This window comes from Mugil cephalus, chromosome 4, assembly GCF_022458985.1.
Source record: "Mugil cephalus isolate CIBA_MC_2020 chromosome 4, CIBA_Mcephalus_1.1, whole genome shotgun sequence".
In the NCBI taxonomy this organism is placed as follows: Eukaryota; Metazoa; Chordata; class Actinopteri; order Mugiliformes; family Mugilidae; genus Mugil; species Mugil cephalus.
The window spans coordinates 20,603,966-20,624,218 of NC_061773.1; the positions used below are offsets into that span (position 1 = coordinate 20,603,966).

General features: G+C 44.0%; 1 protein-coding gene across 5 annotated transcripts; it reads right to left on the minus strand.

Annotated features, from left to right (window-relative positions):
* Window positions 1-1,094: 1,094 nt before the first annotated feature.
* Window positions 1,095-19,671, minus strand: LOC125006788 (death-inducer obliterator 1-like). Of its 5 annotated transcripts, none has more exons than XM_047583167.1 (17): window positions 19,354-19,671; window positions 17,864-17,958; window positions 17,036-17,150; window positions 15,674-16,745; window positions 15,037-15,460; window positions 14,197-14,562; window positions 12,431-12,647; window positions 9,162-9,720; window positions 8,887-9,046; window positions 8,673-8,789; window positions 8,381-8,527; window positions 7,926-8,091; window positions 7,317-7,827; window positions 6,877-7,024; window positions 6,616-6,705; window positions 6,318-6,513; window positions 1,095-5,287 (listed from the first exon to the last, which is right to left on the minus strand). In XM_047583167.1, the coding sequence occupies exons 3-17, from the start codon at window positions 17,115-17,117 to the stop codon at window positions 1,686-1,688; spliced, it is 7,857 nt and encodes a 2,618-aa protein (XP_047439123.1). In that variant the 5' UTR covers window positions 17,118-17,150; window positions 17,864-17,958; window positions 19,354-19,671; the 3' UTR covers window positions 1,095-1,685. The 5 variants fall into 5 exon arrangements, with proteins under 5 accessions (XP_047439123.1, XP_047439122.1, XP_047439121.1 ...); XM_047583166.1 differs by having other exon boundaries at window positions 12,431-12,650; window positions 14,197-14,559; window positions 19,354-19,670; XM_047583165.1 differs by having other exon boundaries at window positions 12,431-12,650; window positions 19,354-19,667.
* Window positions 19,672-20,253: the final 582 nt, after the last annotated feature.

A 20,253-nucleotide genomic window follows, 5' to 3' on the forward strand; every position in this document is an offset into this window, starting at 1 on the left:
GATAGTGGGAGTTTGGCATCAACATAAAAGCATGAATCCATTCATGCTGCTGCCGGTGGTCTTATGGTGTGGGGGACTTCTGAGGGCTACTTCCTGCAGGTCAACGCTCCATGTCACGAAGCTAAAATCGTCTCCGGTCAGTTTATTGAACATGACAGCGAGTTCACTGTACTGAAATGGCCTCCACAGTCCAACAGAGCACCTTTCGGGAAATGACATCGCTGACATGCATGCAACAGACCTGAAATAACTGCGAAGGTGTTTCAGGTCAGAGTGGACCAAACTCGGTAACAAATGTTTCTAGCGGCTTTGAATCCAGGCCATGAAGAATTAAGACGGCTCTCTAGACAAAAGGGCGTCAAAGCAAGGTGTGCCTAATGAGATGGACAGTGAGTGTATTTATACACTCATCAGACATAACATTATGACCATCTTCCTAATATTTTGTGCGTCTTCTTTGTGCCTCCAAAACAGCCTCAACTCATCAGAGAATCTTTGGGTCCTATGGGTCGAGGGGATTTGATCAATTTGGGATGTAGTGAATTTGGAGGCCAGGTCAACACCATGTGCTGATTTTCATGGTTTTTGAGTTGTACCTAAACCGTTTTTGTGTCTGCCTGTGTCAGGTTGCATCCTGCTGGGGATGGCTGTTGACATCAAGGAGTGTTATTGCTGTGGGGTGGGTGGTATATGTCTAAGTAACATCCACATGAATGCCAGGTTCAAAATTTTCCCAGCAGAACATTGTCAGGTTTTAATGTTGTGGCTGATCCGTGTTTATTTGAACCTGTTATCATACGTAATGTATTACCACAAGTCTTGTTCATTGTACATTATTTATTCTAGTGTAAACAACCTTTATGTGGCTATTTATTGTACACTGGACTACTCCATGCATGACATTTGGTATAATATTTTGGTTTATCAAGATCCCATCTGTACTTAATGTTGATACAAACAGATGTAGATATGGGTAGTGAAGCCAAACACTGCTTAATACCCAAGATTCAGCACTGTGACAGCTGACAGGCATAACACAGGCATTCACACACTTTCACACAATACGACGCAGAATCACAACTGAGACAATGAGATTGTGTCAAACAGGTTTAATTGGTTGAGCTGAAACAAAATCAGGGACTTTTCATTAACAACCATTTATGGGGTGTATACGGTAGCTAGCTGAAGCCTTTCAGTTCAAAGCTAATGAACATATAAACACACAAGTGTCTCAGCAGTGTTGTCTTAACCTTCACATTATCTATGTCAGATATATGGCTTTTAGTTTTTCTACTTAGAAAAGTATGATTAAAAACATCAGTATATACACAAATACATTCATATTTACAAATCGCAAGTGGTGTGTTAATCAGTTACATTATTGTTTCCTCAAAAAATAGCTTTGACAAGGGAAGAGTGCATGTAAGGACATGTAGCTGACTTAATACGTCTTGTACACAAGCAACTTAGATGGCCTTCTGTTCTTTGCTGTTCAAATGTAATAAAACAAACTTAGAAACCATTACGTGACAAAGAGAATACAAATATTGTCAAATGCTTTTTTTTTCCTGGTAGGAACACAATTGTGAAAATTTAACGAAATACTGCTTATTTACATTTACAGTGATATATCAACTTGTGAAAGATTTAAGAGTCTCAAAACCATAATGTCCTTATAGCAGAGACTAAGAAGCTTTCTTGTCATTTTCTCCACTTTTATCACTCTCCTTGGGTGCACTGTGTTTACTGTCCCTCCTCTCCTCTTTCTTTTCCCTGCTCCTGCTCTTTTCACGACGGTTTCTGTCTTTGTCTTTATCTTTGTCTTTGTCCCTGTCCCGATCCCTTTCCTTCTCCCTTTCCCTGTCCCTGCCCCGGTCTTTCCCACGATCCCGGTCTCGGTCTCTGCTTCTGGATCTGTCTCGTCTCCTGTCTCGCTCGCGTTCGCGCTCTCTGTCACGGTTTCTCCCCCGGTCACGGTCATAGTCCCTCCGCTCAGAATCCCTAGCCCGGTCTCTTTCCTTATCCCGGTCTCTGTCCTTATCCCGGTCCCTTTCCTTTTCCCGCTCTCTTTCCTTTTCCTTTTCCCGGTCCCGTTCCTTTTCCCGCTCCCTTTCCTTGTCCCGGTCCCGTTCTTTTTCTCGCTCTCGTTCCTTCTCCCGATCTCTCTCCCGGTCTCTCCTCTTGTCTGTGTCTTGATCCCTGTGTCTCTCTCCCTCTGTCTCCCTGTGCCTCTCAACCTCCCGCCCTCTGCTCCGTTCTCTTTCTCGGCTACGCTCCGGATCCCGGTCCCTTTCTCTGCCTCTGTCCCACTCTCGCTCTCGGCTCCATCTCATTCCCTGCCCCCTGTCCCATGAGGGCCTGCCAGCATGAGGGCCTTCTCTGCCTCTTTCCCTTCGTCGGTCCTCAGACATGTCCCTCTGTCTCTCTTCAGAGGCTTGTGAGGAACCGGGAGCAAGTTCTCGATGTCCTCCTTCAAAGCTGCCGAATCGTTCTCCGCTGTGAGGTTCTGAGTCCTCACGCGTGGTGCTGCTCCTCCTCCTCATTTCAGGAGAATGGCGACGCCAGTGGTCATCCCTGTGGAGGTCAGGGCTGTGGGCTCCCATGCGACTTGGGGGACCTAAGGGACCCTCTGGAGGAGTTGGCAGTAGTGGCCCGCTGTGGCGTACTGGTCTAGCCTCATCTGAGTGCCTATCAAAGCGGTACCGCTCTGATCCTCCGAAAGGCAGAGAAAGGTGAGGTCTATTCTCCTGAGGAGGAGGACCTCTGTGCTCATCAAAAGATCCTCTGTGCGGTGGTGAGCATGATAGTCTAGAGCCCCCATATGGATTATGTGGACTGAAGACCTCCCCAGCGATAGGTGGACGTCTTCTATCTTCATACTGGTTGGGTGGAGGTCCCCCGTACGGTGGACCTGCCAAAGGGCCTTGATGGTGAGTGTTTGGATTTTGGTCTAGGTTTAGCTTGAAAGAGTTATTAGTGGAGTCTTTGTTATACTGTTCTACAGGTCCCCGAGGTTGGTCCACCATTGCGGGTTGAGTCCCATGATCACTGTACTGAGATGGGGGAGGAGCTCTAGGCCCTGAGAAGAGGGCTTGAGGAGGGAGTCTGTTATCGAAGTGACCAGGTGGTGGTGGAGCTGCGAATGGCGGAGGAGGACCTCTGTTCGCAGGAAAGTTAAAAGGTGGTGGAGGACCAGAGAATCTGGGAGGCAAGTTGTTCTGTCCATCAAATGAAGCAGGTGGAGGAAGGCCTGGATGGGGGCCTTGGTGTCCAATGTGCTGAGGGGGAACGACGGGGTCAAACATTTGAGGAGGAGGGCCTCTCTGAGCCATTGGAGGGAAGGGTGGTGGTGGTCCTCTGGGTGGCATGATATTCTGCGGTGGTGGCCCAGGAGGTGGCTGCTGCTGTGGTAGCTGGTTGCCTGGCCACTGGTTCTGATAGGGAGGGTATGAAGATGGAGGTGGGCCATATTGCTGACCGCCATCTCCTTGTATGGGGAGGGGGCCGCGTACAGGAGGAGGAACATGAATGGGTAGTGGAGGCCCTTGCATAGGAAGGGGGCCTGACATAGGAGGAATACCCTGCATGGGTGGTGGGAGAGTCACCGGTGGAGGCCTCATCATCAGGTTTTGTCCCTGCATGGAATGGGGAGGAGGGAAGCTGCTGGACGGTGGGGGAATGTCAGCTTGAGGTCTGTACTCGCCATCAAAGCCCGATGCTGAAATGTGATGGGGCATTCGATGCGCCTGGGTGTCGACTACCGCTGTGCTCTGAGTGAGTACCGGGATCGTGGACGTTATTGTGGTTGTGTTTCTGTGGTCATTATAGTAGCTAGTTTGTGCATCTTGGCTGTTCTCTTCATATTCAGAGACCTCACCAGCTTTTAAAATACTGGCAGCATTTGGCCAAATACTGTACTTGTCGATCTCTGTCTCAGGCTCGACTGGCTCAGCTTCCTCTGTTTTTGCTTCTTTGTCATCCATGTAGTTGACTTCCATATCGGGTACCACCTCCTCTCCTAATAAAGGAATTGACACCTCTGACTTCTCTGAGCCTGTGAAGGGTAGCGTCTCATCTTTCATTTCTTCTTCTGGCAGGGGTGTCTCTACGCCTTGTGAGGAGTCTGCAAGTTCAGTCGTATTAGGCAGCTGTGGTTCTTGCACAAGAGGCTGAGAGGGAGGAACGGGATCAGTCAACAGATCAGAGGTCTCCTCTTTCTCCTCAGTTTCATCAGATGGTTTCCTGCCACCTGCAGCCTGTCGAGGATCCCTGCTCTGTCTTGGATCTCTCTTCTGGTTGATCAAGGGAGCAACTGATGATGACTTTACTAGTTCTTCAACCTTTTTGCCAAGCTGAAGAAGCTGGTTACTGGCCAAAAGGGATTTAGCAGGTTGAGTTAAAAGTTTGTTTGTTTGTAGTGCACCAGGTATCATTTCCTGTTCTCCCTGTTTTTGCAATGTCTGGTCTCCAAGCTGCCTAAGGCTGTCAAGGATCTTTTGTGGATCAGGTGTACTTTCAGTTGCAGTCTTGGTTTGAAGTGGTGCTATAGTTTTGACATCGTCAAAAATAGAGTCATCCTCTGGGTCGTACGCCACATCATCAGCCTCACTCATTACCACTTCAGACGGCTTAGAGAGCTCAGGTTTGATTAGTACCTCATCAGGCTTCTTGGGCACATTATAGCCCCTACTGGGGTCATACTCTTCTTCTGGATCATATGGTCGGTCATCTTCATCCTCATCTACCGGTTTCTCTTTAGAAATCTGTGCAAACTGCCGCACAATGGGGTCAAGTAAAGTAGAAGTTGGAGCAGAGAGTTCCCCACCTTGATCAGATGGAGAGTTGGAAGCTTCTGAGTCATGCTTCTTTTTCCCAAAAAGAGTTTTGAGAAGGGTTTGAAGAGGTGTGGCAGATGCTGCAGAGGAAGCAACAGAACTGGATGAGGATGGAGATTCCTTGCCTGTCGTAGTCGATGTGGCCGGAGCTTTGACAGAAGATAAAAGGGAAAGAACTGAGGAGGTAGTCACAGAACTACTGGAGATCTCAGAGGAGCTAGATGGAGGTGACCCCGGAGGAGTTGTGCTGAAGGGAATTTCAAGACTCTGTCTTGCGCCTCTTTCTGCTCGGAGAGAGGGAGGTGGTTTTGGAAGGCCAATTTCATCTCCATCTTTGGCTTGGACCGTCTTGGGCCGTTTCTCCTCAGTTTCTAACGGGGCACCACCACGCTTTCTGTCCTTCTGGCAGATGAGCAGTCCCAAGAGGAGATTAGGACGAGCGGGTTCAAGCCCTGTAAGGTAAACAAAACAGAAATTTTGTTTGTAAATATAATTTCACAAAAAAAAACACTGCTTTCAATAGAACTGCTCAAACAAAAGATTTAATCATGGAAAAGTTACTCCCAAATTCTGTAAATGAGCCTCCTCGGTTCAGACAGAAAGAACAGGCCTTACTTAAGGCTTACTTAATATAACACAACTATGAAACCAAAGTTCTCTCATGAGAAAAAGCAACTGTTTAGGGGCAGACATGACAAAGACTGGTTGAATCAAACCATTTACTCAATTTATTGGCACAATTAAACAAGAAAGAGAGATTGCAACAGATGGTATAATGGCAGACAGTTATGTATTGTTGCAGGTGTTCAATAATCGGTTAGCAATCCCCTAGTTTAATTTGATTTTCAGAGGTAGTTCGATTGATGAAAGGAAAACCTCAGTATTTGATCATTTCTATCTATATGCAAAAATAGATTAACTGATATTTCAGATAGTAGGGCTGTCTTTTTACTTGCCACATCTGTATGTGTCATGTGATACTGATAATGTTGTACAGTTACTTAGCTTAAGAGGATATGTCTGGGATATGTGGTACTGTACACTGCTATTTTAACAGCAGCTTAATATAAAGTGAGTGACGTCTTATGTCATACAAACATTATGATTACATGTGTATTCAGCACTGTTTATATTAAGTCAGAAGAAACAACAGGCTGACACAGGCCTGAAATGACACCAACCTGTGATGCAAGGTTCCTTTATTAGAAATGTGTGATACAAAGTCAAATACACAGAGGAGAACAGCAGCTGTTACATGCACAGAGGTGTTTGTGAGGTGAGTCTCAACAAGGAGTGTGAGCACCCTCTACAGTACAAACTCATAAATAAAAAAATGCTCTCATTCCAGCCTGAGCAAGAAGGACATTTAACATACTCACCATAGGTACAGAGACAGAAACAACACAAGGATAACAGAATAATATACAAAACTAACATGGACTAAACACAAAGGTATACGTGTGTACCCCACTAAACGCTTACCTGGTCCATCAAATGGTAACAGTTTGGAAGGTAATGGATCCTTTGAGCCCAGCGGGATTAGATAGAGGTCTTTGATGCGGCGGTTGTTGTTAGCTACCACACCAAAACGTTTCCTGCTGCTAAAGTAAGAGAAGAGAGAGACATATGCCACCTCCTCTTCTTCTGTAGCCGGGTGGAAACGGATAAGACACAGCTCCTGTATGTAAAAAAAATAAGATAAAAAATAGCGTATGTTAAGCAAGGCATTTCAGTTCTTAAAAATCTGCTTTTCAGCACTATAATGTTAGCGCAAACAAACCTTAGAGAGAGAGGTTTTCAGTTTCCCAACATAGTCCCACACTGTGCTTGGAGTTATCCGGCCTCCAATATGAATGGTGTCTGGCAAATCCTGAATTTTAACAAAACAATTAAATGATGTTTATTGTATTTGATTATGCAGAAAGTCTTACTTTTAAACATGAACATGGTTTAGTATCAAATGTAAACCTCATTTCAATTCTAAATTCAGTCATATGCAGGGTTAAACTAACCAAGACATTTATGCTTAGGCAAAGATTACCTCGTTCAGGTGCTCGAAGGATCCTGAGACCAGGTAAGCCTTGGTCACAAACTTAGCCACTGACTGCATGTTGATAAATCCCTTCCAAATCTTCTCTTGACCATGGAGGAAGATGGCAGTTTCACCCTCTGGTGGAGGCTCAGATGTACTGTAAGACCAAAACCGTGTTCATTTTAGACACATCTGGATGTCATTTCTTAATATGTCAAGCTAAATCAGTCTATAAATCAGTAGAGTCACATGCTGGGTTTTCCGCCGACAACAGAAAAAAGGCCGTATACCACAATTGTCTACATCGGCCATAAAGTTTCTCTTACAAACTGTTGGTTGTGTAATATTAAACAAAAAAACATGAAAATAATGCTGACAATACAAGGCATCTGATGGACACCACTAGCATTAGTTAACCAGAGGAAGTGTGACGTGACGAGATTGATCACCTTGTTTTCAATGTTTTAGGCACAGCCACCGGAGGGAGCGGAACTGGCGGCATCGGCAGCGGTGCCTTAGGTCCAGCTTCCACTGGAGCAGTAACGGGAGTTGGGAGCAGCTCTGGTGCATTGCTAGTGGGTTTCGCTGGAGCAGTGTAAGTGACGGTCACCCCTGAGCTGTGCCTAGCCATGCGTGGGTCTCTGCGGGTAATGCTGACAGAGGAGACAGCAGGGGCGATGGTTACAGGGACCTGGGCTGGAGGCGCCATCATGTTGGCATCCTCTGGAGCAAGCTGTGGCTGTGATTCTGGAATAGCTGGTTCTATGTTGGACTGGTAGGACGGAGGGTGTTGAGAAGTTAAAGGATCTTGGTGTTGATATGCTGTGGGAGCCTGCTGTTGACTAACAGGAGAGACATCTCCTTGCCTGGATGAAAATGACTCTTGTCTGGTTGGCTTAGTTTCAGGCTTCTTGTTGAGTTTGGGTTTTTTGGCTGCAGGCTCATCTTCTGTCTTCTGACCTAAAGGTCAAGAATAAAAAAAGAAAACATGAATCTGTTGTAAAAGAAATCACGTTAAATACATAAAGATACTAGCTTCACATCCGTCTCTTATTTACCTGTGCATATTTTGCAGTTGACGTTAAACAGATGAGTCCTGTGTTCAGCAGTGGTGTCTTTGAGCATGTTACTGAAAATGTCTGGCATGCTACTGCCACTGTTTCCCTCCACAGCAGAGGACTGAGCTGCAGCTGAAGGAGTGGAGGAGCCAGACTCGTCTTGGTCCTGAGGACATAAAATTAAAATAATCACAGTCGAACAGATGATAGTCACTCAACTAACCTCAATTCTGGTTGGATACAATGATGTAAAAGCACAACATTTTGCGAAAAGCAGATAAGGCTCAAGAAAATAAGGAAACACAGGACAGGACAGGAGGCAAGTTACCTAGCTTGTAACATACTGGCATATGTATCATATTTACTACCAGTTTCTACAAATTGTGCTCGAGCAACCCCATGCAAGGTGAAAAGAAAGTGTGAAAGTCAAAGAAGAGCAGCTTGCCACCACTTACTGTAGCAGAAGCCATGCGAGAAGATGCGGCAGAGATACATACATCTGCATCAGATGTTGGTGGAGCATCCTCTATATCCATGCTGTGGGGACCAGAGTCTTGCCTGCTGCCCCGTTTAGACTGGGCCCTTGCACTGGGAGACTGAGCCTGCAGATACCACATATCAATTGTAAACCTTGTGGAAATAATTTAGTTACACAAAACACACTCAGTCTTTTATTATTGCGACTCCTAACAATCAGGTCTATGAATCTCAAAATAACTTGGCACTGATGTTAGTTTAAACATTTACCTCAGAAGTGTCGGGCTTCCTCCACTCAGACATTTCTTTGGAAAGCAACTCTTCAGCACTTAGTCTCACCAGTCTGAAGGGAGTGATCTCACCACCCACCACTCTGTAGAACAAGCCCTGACACAAAGACACAAGTTAACACAAGGAAAACTAAGCCACAAAACTACTAATTTACAAATTTTAAAAACCAGGGCACACATGCTTGTTGGCTCACTTTGTTTTTGGGATCTTTCAGGTTGAACATCAGGGACCTGTATTTGTTCTTGTACTTGCTGTCGGTGCTAAGGCACAGGTTAAACATCTCTTTCTCAATGGCGACTGCCAGTCTTCCCACCTCACTCTCCGTCATTTTCAGATCGTCGCTGTCACTTACCCTGGTGGCAAAAGCAAAAATAGAAACGGTTGCATTTCGGTCCGTTAAGCCAATGATTTCCTTCAAACAGACGGAACAACGGAAACACTCAGTGTAAGGCTTTGTGGAATACTCACCTCTTATAGAGGATGTCTGTCAACGAGCGCCGTATGTTCTGTCTCATCTGGTTGTTGGGCGGAGGCGGCAAGGGAGCAGAAGTGGGTGCTGAAACCGGAGGGTGAGGAGGTCTAGAGGACGAAGAGTGACTAGAGGGAGATGAAGAAACTGAAGATGGTGGGACCCTAGAAGATGGGGAGGAGTGACTGTGGGAACTAGTGTCTTTTTGTTGAGGTTGCTTCTTAGGAATGGTAAAGCTGGACTTGGTGACTCTCAGTGCTCCCGTGACGTGGATAGGTCCTGGAGGGAAAGCAGACTGGGCGGAGGACTGGCCTGGTTTCTTGGACTTTGCGGCAGTTTTGCTTGAGGGCGTCGCAGGCTTCTTGGACCCCTTTAAACTGGCGGCTTGAAGGGCAGGTTTCTTCCCCTTCAAAGACACCTTAGCTTTAGCTTTATTTGGTGGGGACTTCTTGTTTCCTTTGCTCGGTTTTGCTGACGCCGGGGAGGATTTCTCAGGAGCTGGGGTCAGTTCCTTCTCCTTCTGCTCCTTCTCAGTCTGCTTCTCTTCTTTCGGAGAGGCTGCAAACGAAGAACGAGATCCAATATTTTAAAACATGCCATCTTTTTCAGTATCAGCAGATGTGAGATGCAGCACTGCCTTGCTAAAACTGCAGAAACTGCGATGGCCGTCAATCAGAAACCAAAAACCCCAATCCTGAATGAAAATAGGTTATTTTTAGGTGATTATACGTTTAACCGCTGAAAACAGAGAACAAATGTTTTTTGGAAGAATACCCAAGTCATGATGCAGTCGCATAATTTGTGTAAACACATGGGGAAAACACAGAAATAAACTCAAAGCTGAAAGTTGAGCAGATCGATGAACGGCCCCTCTTTATTTGTAGCACTGACAGCAAATACGTTGTGCTGTTAATGCAGGTCGCAAATATCATTTGAGTGCGATGATCCTCAAGAGGAGGAGCTAATCAGTACCTCCTCTAAGACAGGTTGACTCATCCATATCCACACAGGTCAATGATTAAAGCATGAGCACAACCAACCTTGTATAAACTCCAACAGTGAAGTAGATAAAAGCAATTAGTGAAGACGAGCTCTGCCAGTTTCTCTCAGCTGAACATGAGAGACAAGCACCCTTAACCAGTTATCCATCATCTGTGACGCTGTTTCACAGTATTATGCTAAAGCATAAATGGAAATGACTTAACTCTGCTTGCACAGAATTAGAGTAAAAATCTAGTTGTATATTGAGCATAATATGCAGATAATCTCATTCTGCAAGAGAAAAATCTAAAAAAAAATACATATATTCATAGCACTAGGTCAGCTACTAACACTATCCAGAGTAGACGGAAATCATTAAAATAAACCAAACCTCACTAAATAAATATTACAAAACATACAACAATGAATTGTCTCTCCCAATTTGAACCACAACGGACATAGCAACAACCTAGTCAATATTCATTCTTTTGCAGATGAGCGGTGTCTATCGTGTTAAAGCTGCATAATTGTAAGAATATTTCAAGACGCCATACACCCAGAAAATATACGAACCACAATTTTTTGTTGAGTAATATTGAGACAGAAGCAATCCAGGTCAACCATTTTCCAAATATCCAAAAGTGGGACACAAGTCAAAGTATCACTTAACAAAAGAAAGGCTATAAATAAGTAAATCAATGAGCTGTTATTTCTTCCTGCTGATGACACAACCATCGGTGGCAATACTGATTCCCTGAACTGACCAGATGCACTGACACTCTAATAGTAACTATCCTGTCAGATATATCCGTCTGAGTTTCTTCAATAAGACTTTTATAAAGCAGAGCTGAGAGAAAATGAAAACGTCCACATTTCAGAAGTTTCCTTCAACAGGTATCAAATCTCATCGGATGCAAAATGTGAAGTAAAAAGTGGCGACGGCCGCTCTCCCTCTTCTAGGTGGCGTGCTCAGCCTGGTCTTCAGCTTTCATCTTCTGCTGTGGTGTTCCTGAACTTCACCGCGTCTCACCCGTCCCTCCAGGACAGTCTGGTCTTCAGAGTAGACGTCCCTTCACATCCAGCGCCAGGAGGTCCTCGGGTGCCACCTCTCCGCAGTGTGTGTAGAATAAACACTTGTATAAGCTTGTTTGAGCTCAACGGGTCAGGGTATCCTACAGCAAGCCAACACTGCTCACATAATCAATCGAGGCATCCAAAAATCTGTTTATCACCTTTTATTTTAAAGCCAGTTTCCCACGAGTAGTGAGGCATCATATTCAATATGAATGAAAAACTTTCAAAAAGTGCTACAAATTAAGGGCAGAAAAAAACAAGCTTGTGTTCAATAGCTCATACAAGCTCAATATGAGCCATATTCATAGGGTCTGAAGGGGGACTTGCTCAGGCACCTACCTGCTGGAGAAAGAGGGAAGGACTTTTTTTGGGACCAACACCTGAGGCGACGAACCCAGGAAGTGGAGAGACTTGTATAGGCAAATAATTTGAAATCTCTCTCTCTCACTCAGACACACACACACACAGCAATGCCATTCGCTACATCCATTCATCTTTACTACAAATTGGCCTCTTCTCCGTGTCTACCAAAGGTTCATAGGTCTTCACGTAAAACCCTGCAAATGAACTGTAAATCATTCAAAAGGGGAACTCCAGCAATTCAGTACTGCACAAACTGAGGGACTCAAATGAGTTGCACTGTACCACAAAGTGAAAAACTAAAATAAATGCAGCGGAGGCATCCAGATTTCCACCACAGTATAGGAAAAGGGAAACTCTGCATTTTCCTGGAATATGTCAGCATCATTTATGTGTTACTGCTGATATCTACATTTAACTGCTGTTTCTGTTGAGAATTTTAAGCCTCTGATTCAAAGTCAGGATAGTCCAGACGGCACAGTCGAGGAGGCTCATTTGTCTGATTTAAATAGCTCATCAGAAGGCATTTCTGTAAGGGAAATAAACTTAAAGGATGCGACCTGTGGAGTGCCCCTTTCAAAATAAATATTTTCTGGATCATTCGATACTTACCAAACACCACTTACCTGTCTCACAGCTGCCAACATTTCATTGAGTAACAAAATGTTTACATTATTAAAACCACAAAACCTTGCAAATCATTAAAACCGTCTAGAGTACACATGAGTTCATGTTCGTTCCTAAATGTACCGATCATTGCTAAATGAGGTTAGCACGACAGGAACCACATTTATACTGGAAGAACAACAATGTGGTTTCAACAACAGCCCAAGATCTTCAAAGAGATACATACACTTTTTGTTTAACACTGTTGGTGATAAGGGTGTAGTCTTTTCTGGTGTTACTGCAATGTAATTATGGTCGCTGGACCAGGATGCAGTGGCCGGTGGGGGCGGGTGTTCCTCAGCATGCTCATCTTCGTCGTCCTCATCTGACTCTGGACTGTACTCGTCCTCGCTGTCCGACTCCTCCCGGGTGGCCTTCTGTGCCTTCTTCCCACTAGCACCACTCTTCTGGGTGGACAGGAAGAAATACACGTATTGAAGCATTCACATAACTCAATAAGCACTGTCTGAGTAACATGGTATAAGTAGGTTGAGCTATGCTCAAACACATCTTAGATTCCATCCAAGAACTACTACCTAGACCCTTGATACATAAAACATCCAGCAGCCTTTGGCCGCCTCCCTTTTTTCAGACTGCATGCATAGTGTGTTGCATAGCATGTTGCATAGTGTGTGTAAGTTTGCACATAATTCAAAAGAAAGTTAATAGGTTCCTCTTACATTGCGCTGTGTGTAACATTTACAAGCATCAACTTCTGTAAACCTGGACACTCTTCTGTATAAAATGCACGTACATTTAACCAGCTAGATGCTGTTTAGCTTCAAACCAAATAAAGACAACTTTCCTGACTATACAGCACTTGATAAAATGAAAGATCACAATGCATTCTGGGTAAGTTATGCACCTTTAGTTTGCTTCCCCTTTCCCAGAAGACTTAAGACAGGTTTTTTTTTTTTTTTAAAGAATGCTTTCCATTATGCACATTATATACAGCCTCTTCTACACTGTTTAAGTTTATGAAGACCAGTTTTGCACTGTATAGGAACAACATATATTACTTAGATTAAGTATTTAGTTATGCACACATTAATAAATATTAAAAAACGTCAATCAGCCCTCATTCCCACCGTTTTTTTCATCTATAGTTTTTTCCGTATGCAGTCACCCCAGATTGATCAGGTCAGGAAACACCAAGCCTTTTGGGCGCACATTTTTAATATTTTAGCATTTACAATTACTTGTCAGTTTAATCCGCATGCAGCGCACTTGTCTTCGTCATGACCGAGGGGGAATGATAAAGCAGGATTTCCCGCTCTTTCCAAACTCTTGTGTCAGAACGTCAGGTGCCGCTGGAACCATCTCCCACCACAGCTTTCTGATGTCGCATAAGGATCTGTGTTGAGAGTTTCCTTGCAAATTTCCCAAACCGGCAAATTCTCACCTACTTCACACCCTCACTAGCCGGCTGTGTGGAGGTCTGTACCATTTTAATGTGAGCATTCGAGGGGCAACCTCATATTCACTTATTAGACAAGTACTTAAACACCATAACAAAGCAGCTGCCAGGTCCATTTGTTAAGAGGTACCATTTCCAAGTAGTAACAGCAAAGCTTTCTGAGCCAGTTTTAATCAGAACAAGACTTGCCTTCTTGTGACCCAGATGATGCAGCAACAAGGAAGCACAGCAAGGATAGTTGACAACACCAAGACAATTTTCTTTACATAACCTAAACAGCTATGTTAAAACTTTGGGTGTGTTCATTCTAGTCTTCAATGGTTGCTCCAAATCTGAGTATTCATTAAAACTAGTGATAAATCACACTAGCGAGAAAACGAAACATCATTTCTTGGATGTGGTGAAGTTATGAGATCAAAGGTCTAATGTCAGTGACACAGATATATACTAATGTCAATGAGAGCATTTTACTTATTGATGATACATCTCGGCTTTAAGGACAGACAAAGGTCAACATTTCAGGCAGACCGAGTTACCTTTGGTGTAGAGTTTTTCTGAGCCTTGGTCGTGTCCTTCTGCTTGGGTTCTTTGACATCAGTGATGGACTTCATGGCGGCCGCAGCATGTTTCAGGATACAATCGTTTCCACAGTACACAGAGTCTGGCTGGGCGTTGTTGTCACAGCCAGGTCCAATACATTTGGGTAGGGAAGACTCCTCGTCAGCCTTCAGCTTGGCCTGGTCCTGTGGAGCATCTCCCGTTGTTTTCACCTCCACATTTGACGCGACTTTCTGGTCCGTGTCTGCTGGCGGTTTCTGCTCTGATGCGGACGCCATCTTCTTTTCCACACTTGACGTGGTCTTCTGTTCTGCTTTTGGCTCAGCTGGCTGCTGTACTACCTGCTACAAGTCAGTACAAAATAATATGAACAGCTGATGATGGGACTGTTGTCCTGCATGAGGTAACAATGCCAGAATCATGTTATTGTCTTTACAACAACGGTGATATTTGGGAAAATGTTACAGGTTTGAGTTTTACACTTTGCTAAGTCACCTTTTGCACACCTGAACAATTTGTTTATCCACATGGATTATGTCATAATGTCAAGAATAGAGCAGATGTGGAGTCACAGGCATCAAATTAAACTTACGGAGTTCTAACGGACATATATAAAAACTACATCTCTACAGTCTCCACCAGAACACATCCAGAGAAACGGGTTGACAGCATACAACAAGGAATCATTAGCCATAGAATCACCATAGTATAGTACTTATTAGAATAGGAAATTGAAATTCACTAAGAGGTAGGGGATGACGGAACAATAATTTATTGTGGCAACTAGGTACAAGTTGTTATCAGTTTCAAGGACCTACCGGCTGAAAGATCTTTATCTTCTTTTTTCCGGTTGGATTGGTAGCCTTCTCTATCCTGCCTTTGATGCCCAGGTCCTCCACTGCCTTCTCCTCAGTTCCAGTAGATGTGGAGAATGCAGGTGTTACTGAAGTCTGTACAGCAGACGAACCAGAGTCAGCTCCACTGGCGTTGACTCTCGCAGCAGTTGCAGAAGAGTTTAGAGCAGAATTATTCTGAAAACCAACGTCAGCTCTGGGTTTCCCAGTCTCTGTACTTGTGGAGAGGATGGATGTGGCAGGCCTGACCACCTGGTTTTTCTTCGCAGTGCAGTTGGGGCAGATGTAGTCCTCCCCATTTCTCTCCATCAGTCGCCCACGGGCCTCAGTGATGCCCACACAGTCCCCATGAAACCACTCCTCACAGCGGTCACAGCAAATCATAAACCTATTGAGCAAAGAACATGAAGTATGTTCATCAAAACTTGTGCCTGGCTTTAGTTGTACATTTCAAAGCTAATCACTATTAACATTAGCTAAATACGGATGGCATGGTTAATAGAGAGAAAACATTATTGACGTTGTGCTAATATGTCCCAAGTCAACACTGAGCCAACTGTGAATATGGTACACAACACCCATTCTAATGAAAAAAAAATACCTTTTATTGTGTTTCTGACGACAGATGCAGTAAAGTGCATTGGGGTCATATCCTCCTTCATCAGAGTCAACTGACGATGACGACGAAGATGTAGAGTCGTCATCCTCATCGTCATCCTCCTCCTCATCATCCTCCTCGTCCTCTTCCATCTGGGGCATACGCATCTTTCCTGGAGTAGCTTTATTCACCGTTTCCTTATTAGTGGCTGGAGTGGTGTTCTTGTTTGCAGGGGCAGGGTCTTTAGCTGGAGTGGAATTCTTACTATTAGCTGCCCTTTTTTTATTGATGTAAGTTCTTATTGGTCCACGTTTTACCGACGTTGCTGCAGCCTTCTCGGCACTGTCCTTGTCAGTCTCCGTCTCTGCGTTGTTGTTCTGTCCAAGTTTGTTCTTGTCCTCCTCACCAACCTCCGCTTTCTCCAGGTCCGGCTGAGCCTGTGCCGCACTGTCGGCCCCTGCGTTTTCAGAACTAGGGTCATTCTTTTCATCCTTTTTCTCCTCACTGTTGTCTTGCAAATTATCCTTGCTGACGCCGTCTCTGCTGTCGTCCTCATTGTCAGAGCTTCCCTCGTCTTTGACCGTCACTCCACCACTTGCTCTGGTTTGCCTGCCACCTTGAGTTTTCTTTTGAGTCTGCTTCCTTGCACTGCTTCTTGTCCTTCTCTCCGGCGAATCTGGCTTGTCTTCGACAGCCTTGGAGTCAGCGCTGCCATCAAAGCTGGCCTCTGAGGCGGTCTCTGCATCAGTTGGAGTTTGGGAAGGAGGATCCCCACTTTCCAGACTGGGAGGGGCGCTCTTTCTTGAGCCTCTTTTGGTAGTCAAGAGGAATTCCTCTAATTTGTCTGTACGCTTAGGCTGCCTGCCACTCCGGCGCACAGGACAGCGATTTTCAGGGTTGTCGGTTGCTGCCTCCACTGGCATCTCTCTCTTTGCAACAGTTGACCGACGGAAACTCCAAGTCTTCTTGACCTCACTGCTGCCCTTTGAAGATTTATCAGGCTGCTCTAACAACTCTTTGGCCACATTTTCGCTTTGTGTTTTTAACTGTTCCTTCTGCTCGCTATCTCCAAAGCCTGTGAAGGAACAATCATAGGCGGTTGTGGGCAAAAAGAGTACAGTACGCATTCACCAGAGTGCAACATATCACTGCTGCAAAACTAGCAGTTGTTGTGTGTTCAGGCACACATATGAATCAAAAAGAAGTACTTCTTCATTTGGAGATTGGCCCTTACATCCCACTACATTTGTAATCATTTTTAAAGAAACACCTTAAACAGATCACAGAACCTAACACCATGCTTGTACCCAGTAATATTATTATTATTATATTATATATGTTGGGAAAAAAGCTCTTTCAAGGTACCTTGAGAGCAGTTATCCATATGGTCCTGGCTCTGCTCTGGCTCAGGAGCTAGAGAGAGCTCAGGGCCCACATTCCCCTCCATAGATGATGGAGTCACTACTTTGAAAGTGTATGTCTACAGTTAAGAGAAGAGCAAAAGAGACCGACTATGAGTCACTCTTTTCAGTTCATAAAAGGACAAATAGTGAAGGCTGCCAGGGTTGCATTCATAAGGCAGTGCTAGACCTGCTCTTAAAAATTAATTTAGATACGTTCGTTTCTACTATCATCAGACTCGAAAAGAATACTCGAAAACACAACGCCAATGTAAGTGCAATCTAGTATTAAAACAATTAATCTTTAGATAATGACAGTTCTTCAGACGGTATGCAGTCACTTTTCATATGATACTGAGTAGCTCAGTAACCTCCCTGGAGCCACTATAAAGAGGCACAGATTATATTCTAATGGCAGCTCTAACATTTTGGAACCCTATTGAATAATATACTTCACATTTGTCCTAATATTTGTCCTGGCTGTTTAAGGAGAGGAGAACCGATATTTGAAATTATAATTTGTCTGAATAAAAATTACATTACATTATATGCATAATGATTTAAATAGTCCCTTCAACAGTAAGTGAATTATATTTTTTTTAATTATAAATCTGAGCTATGTTAGCCATCAACCCATATTTAAGTTGTACAGGCAGAATTCAATAAATGATAGTTGAATCATTTATGGTCATTTCTAAGTAAATCGCAGAAACTGTACGTCACTTCGGACTCTCTGAAGTTGAGCTTGCTTTGTTCATATAATTATCATAGAAGGGGGAGAAAAACTCTGTACCTGCAGCTTAGCAGTGATGGGTGACAAAGCGCTTCGCCGAACAAAACAGGGGATTCACACCAGTAATCATCTGTCTTGATACAAGATTAAAGAATCTGCCAAAAAGAGGGGAAACACAAGTTAGGCTCAGTAACTCCTCTGCACTTCAAAGAATGACTGAAATTCAATGCAAAAATGGAGTTGAGCAGATGGAAGAAAAAATAAAAACACATATCTTCTGCAAATGTAACACACACACTGAGTATTTTACAGTTCCAAAACCACTTGAACATTTAATGGCTAAACTAAAATTACACTGTAGTATTAAGTCTATACAAATGCCAATGAAAGAACCAAATATCACAACATGTGTGCAACAAATAACCACCGAGTAAATCGTGCCAAGAAACAGTTTCCATATTTTGATAAATGCTAAGCAAAAACAATAGATAGAATGTGCTTTTAAATTGAGGTGTAAGCGAACCGTACACGCCCCTCTGTCTACACTGGGGAGAAATGCAGCCAAAGACGGGGATGGATTGAATTGATTCCTCCAATGGCGTGCGTGTGGTCACGACACCGTGCCACGTGAATGGGAAGGCAACAGTTACACACATACGAAAAAAAGGAGGGGCCCTCGGCGAACACCGATGTTCACATTTAAACGCAATTTAACAAAGAAATTAACTACTAACTTTCTACCGCGTATACCACGTTAGCTTCGGCTGCACGAGATGCAGCTTAAGTGCAGACGTTTCTGCTCGATACCTAAAGACGGGGGCTGCACACGGCCTCAGTGTGCATGTAGTCCAAAAAAAAAAAAAAAAAAAAAAAAGGAAACACATAAGGCGGCGGGATCACGTGAATAATTACAAAAATTACCTGTAGACACTGACGACAAAATCCAGACTTACGATGAACGAGCATGATAGCGTAACGTTACTGCGATAACCTGCTACACCTGCACTCTGACACTGAATCAATGTTCGCCAAACCGCTCCACGGTTTATCATTAACGTTAGCTAACGGAAGCTGCCAGGCCCCGCTCGGAGGGGAGGATTCAGGTATAACGCAAACATGCCATTACATTATTCGGCCATTTTCGCCGTCCCTCCTTTCGTTTTGCAACAACGAACCCCCGCGGTGAAAACGTGTCCCGTAGCTGAGCGGGCTAACGTTAGTTAGCGTTGCTAGCGATAGCGAGCATGGGCAAGCTAACCAGGCTAACTCATCCTCAAACCACTAGCACAGAGGAAACGTCCAAAAAAAGGACGGACAGCGACGCGAATGCAAACAATGAGATGCGAGAGCAACGTCTAACCATTACGGACGAACGCAGTGCAATTTAATAACGCAATTTAAAAGTAAATGTTACGACTAAAGTATGGCGCATCACGTACAACCTTGCACTAAACCACCCCTCAACAGCTTCACAAACACGGAGACACAGGCGCATCCCACCAAAAACAACACTAAACGACTAAAATGTTAAATGCGTTTATTCTACCCACCTACGCGATAGAAAATACCGACGATATGCCCTCGCTCGCTCTTTCTTCGGTTAGTCCTCCATTTTCCCTTCCCGTTGGAGCTAAGTGACTGCGGCAGATGGCTGACGGCTTACGGAGAAACTCTTTCAGCCAACACCGCCCCCCACTGGCCCGGAGGAGAACTGCACCGACACACACAAAACAAAACAAAACAAAACAAACGGGAGTAATGCCTCGACCTTACAGGTGTCAAACATACGGCCCACGGGGCCAAGAGCGGTCCGCCAGAGGATCAAATCTGCCCCGCAGAATGAATTTACAAAGTGTGAAAACGACATAGAAGACTGCAATTTTCAATGAAGCTAACTGCTATGCGAGTTATGAAATTTGCATTTATGTGACTTATGGGTAAGACATCTTTTTCATTCAAAGTTGAAAAATGCAAATTTTACTAGATCTGGACCAAATGGACTGAATATGTAAAACCAATCAGATCTGATTTCATTTGACTGTACATGTGCTTCGTGTGAACCTACTCTCATTTTTATGTGATACTTCCGACTGTATTAGGTGAAATTTGCCTTTCCAAATAAAGGGATATTTTTTTTATTTCTTTTTTTTTTTGAAAAGGAAAACAATAACAGCTTTCTCTACCCAGGACTAAACAGCTGACAGCAATGAGCCCAAATTGCACTTATCTTTCTTAAGAAAGATTTTATTTTTTCTTTAAGGATAATTTATTAAATGTAAACATCTTCCTAATTTTCTTCTTTGCATTGAATCAAATGAAAAAAAAAAAACTCTAGAGTTGTTACTTCTAGGCTGGCCCGCCCCACTTGAGATGAAATTGGGCTGTATGTGGTCCCCAAACTAAAATGAGTTTGACGCCCCAGGTAGGGGGTAGAGTCTACTTGGAGTTTA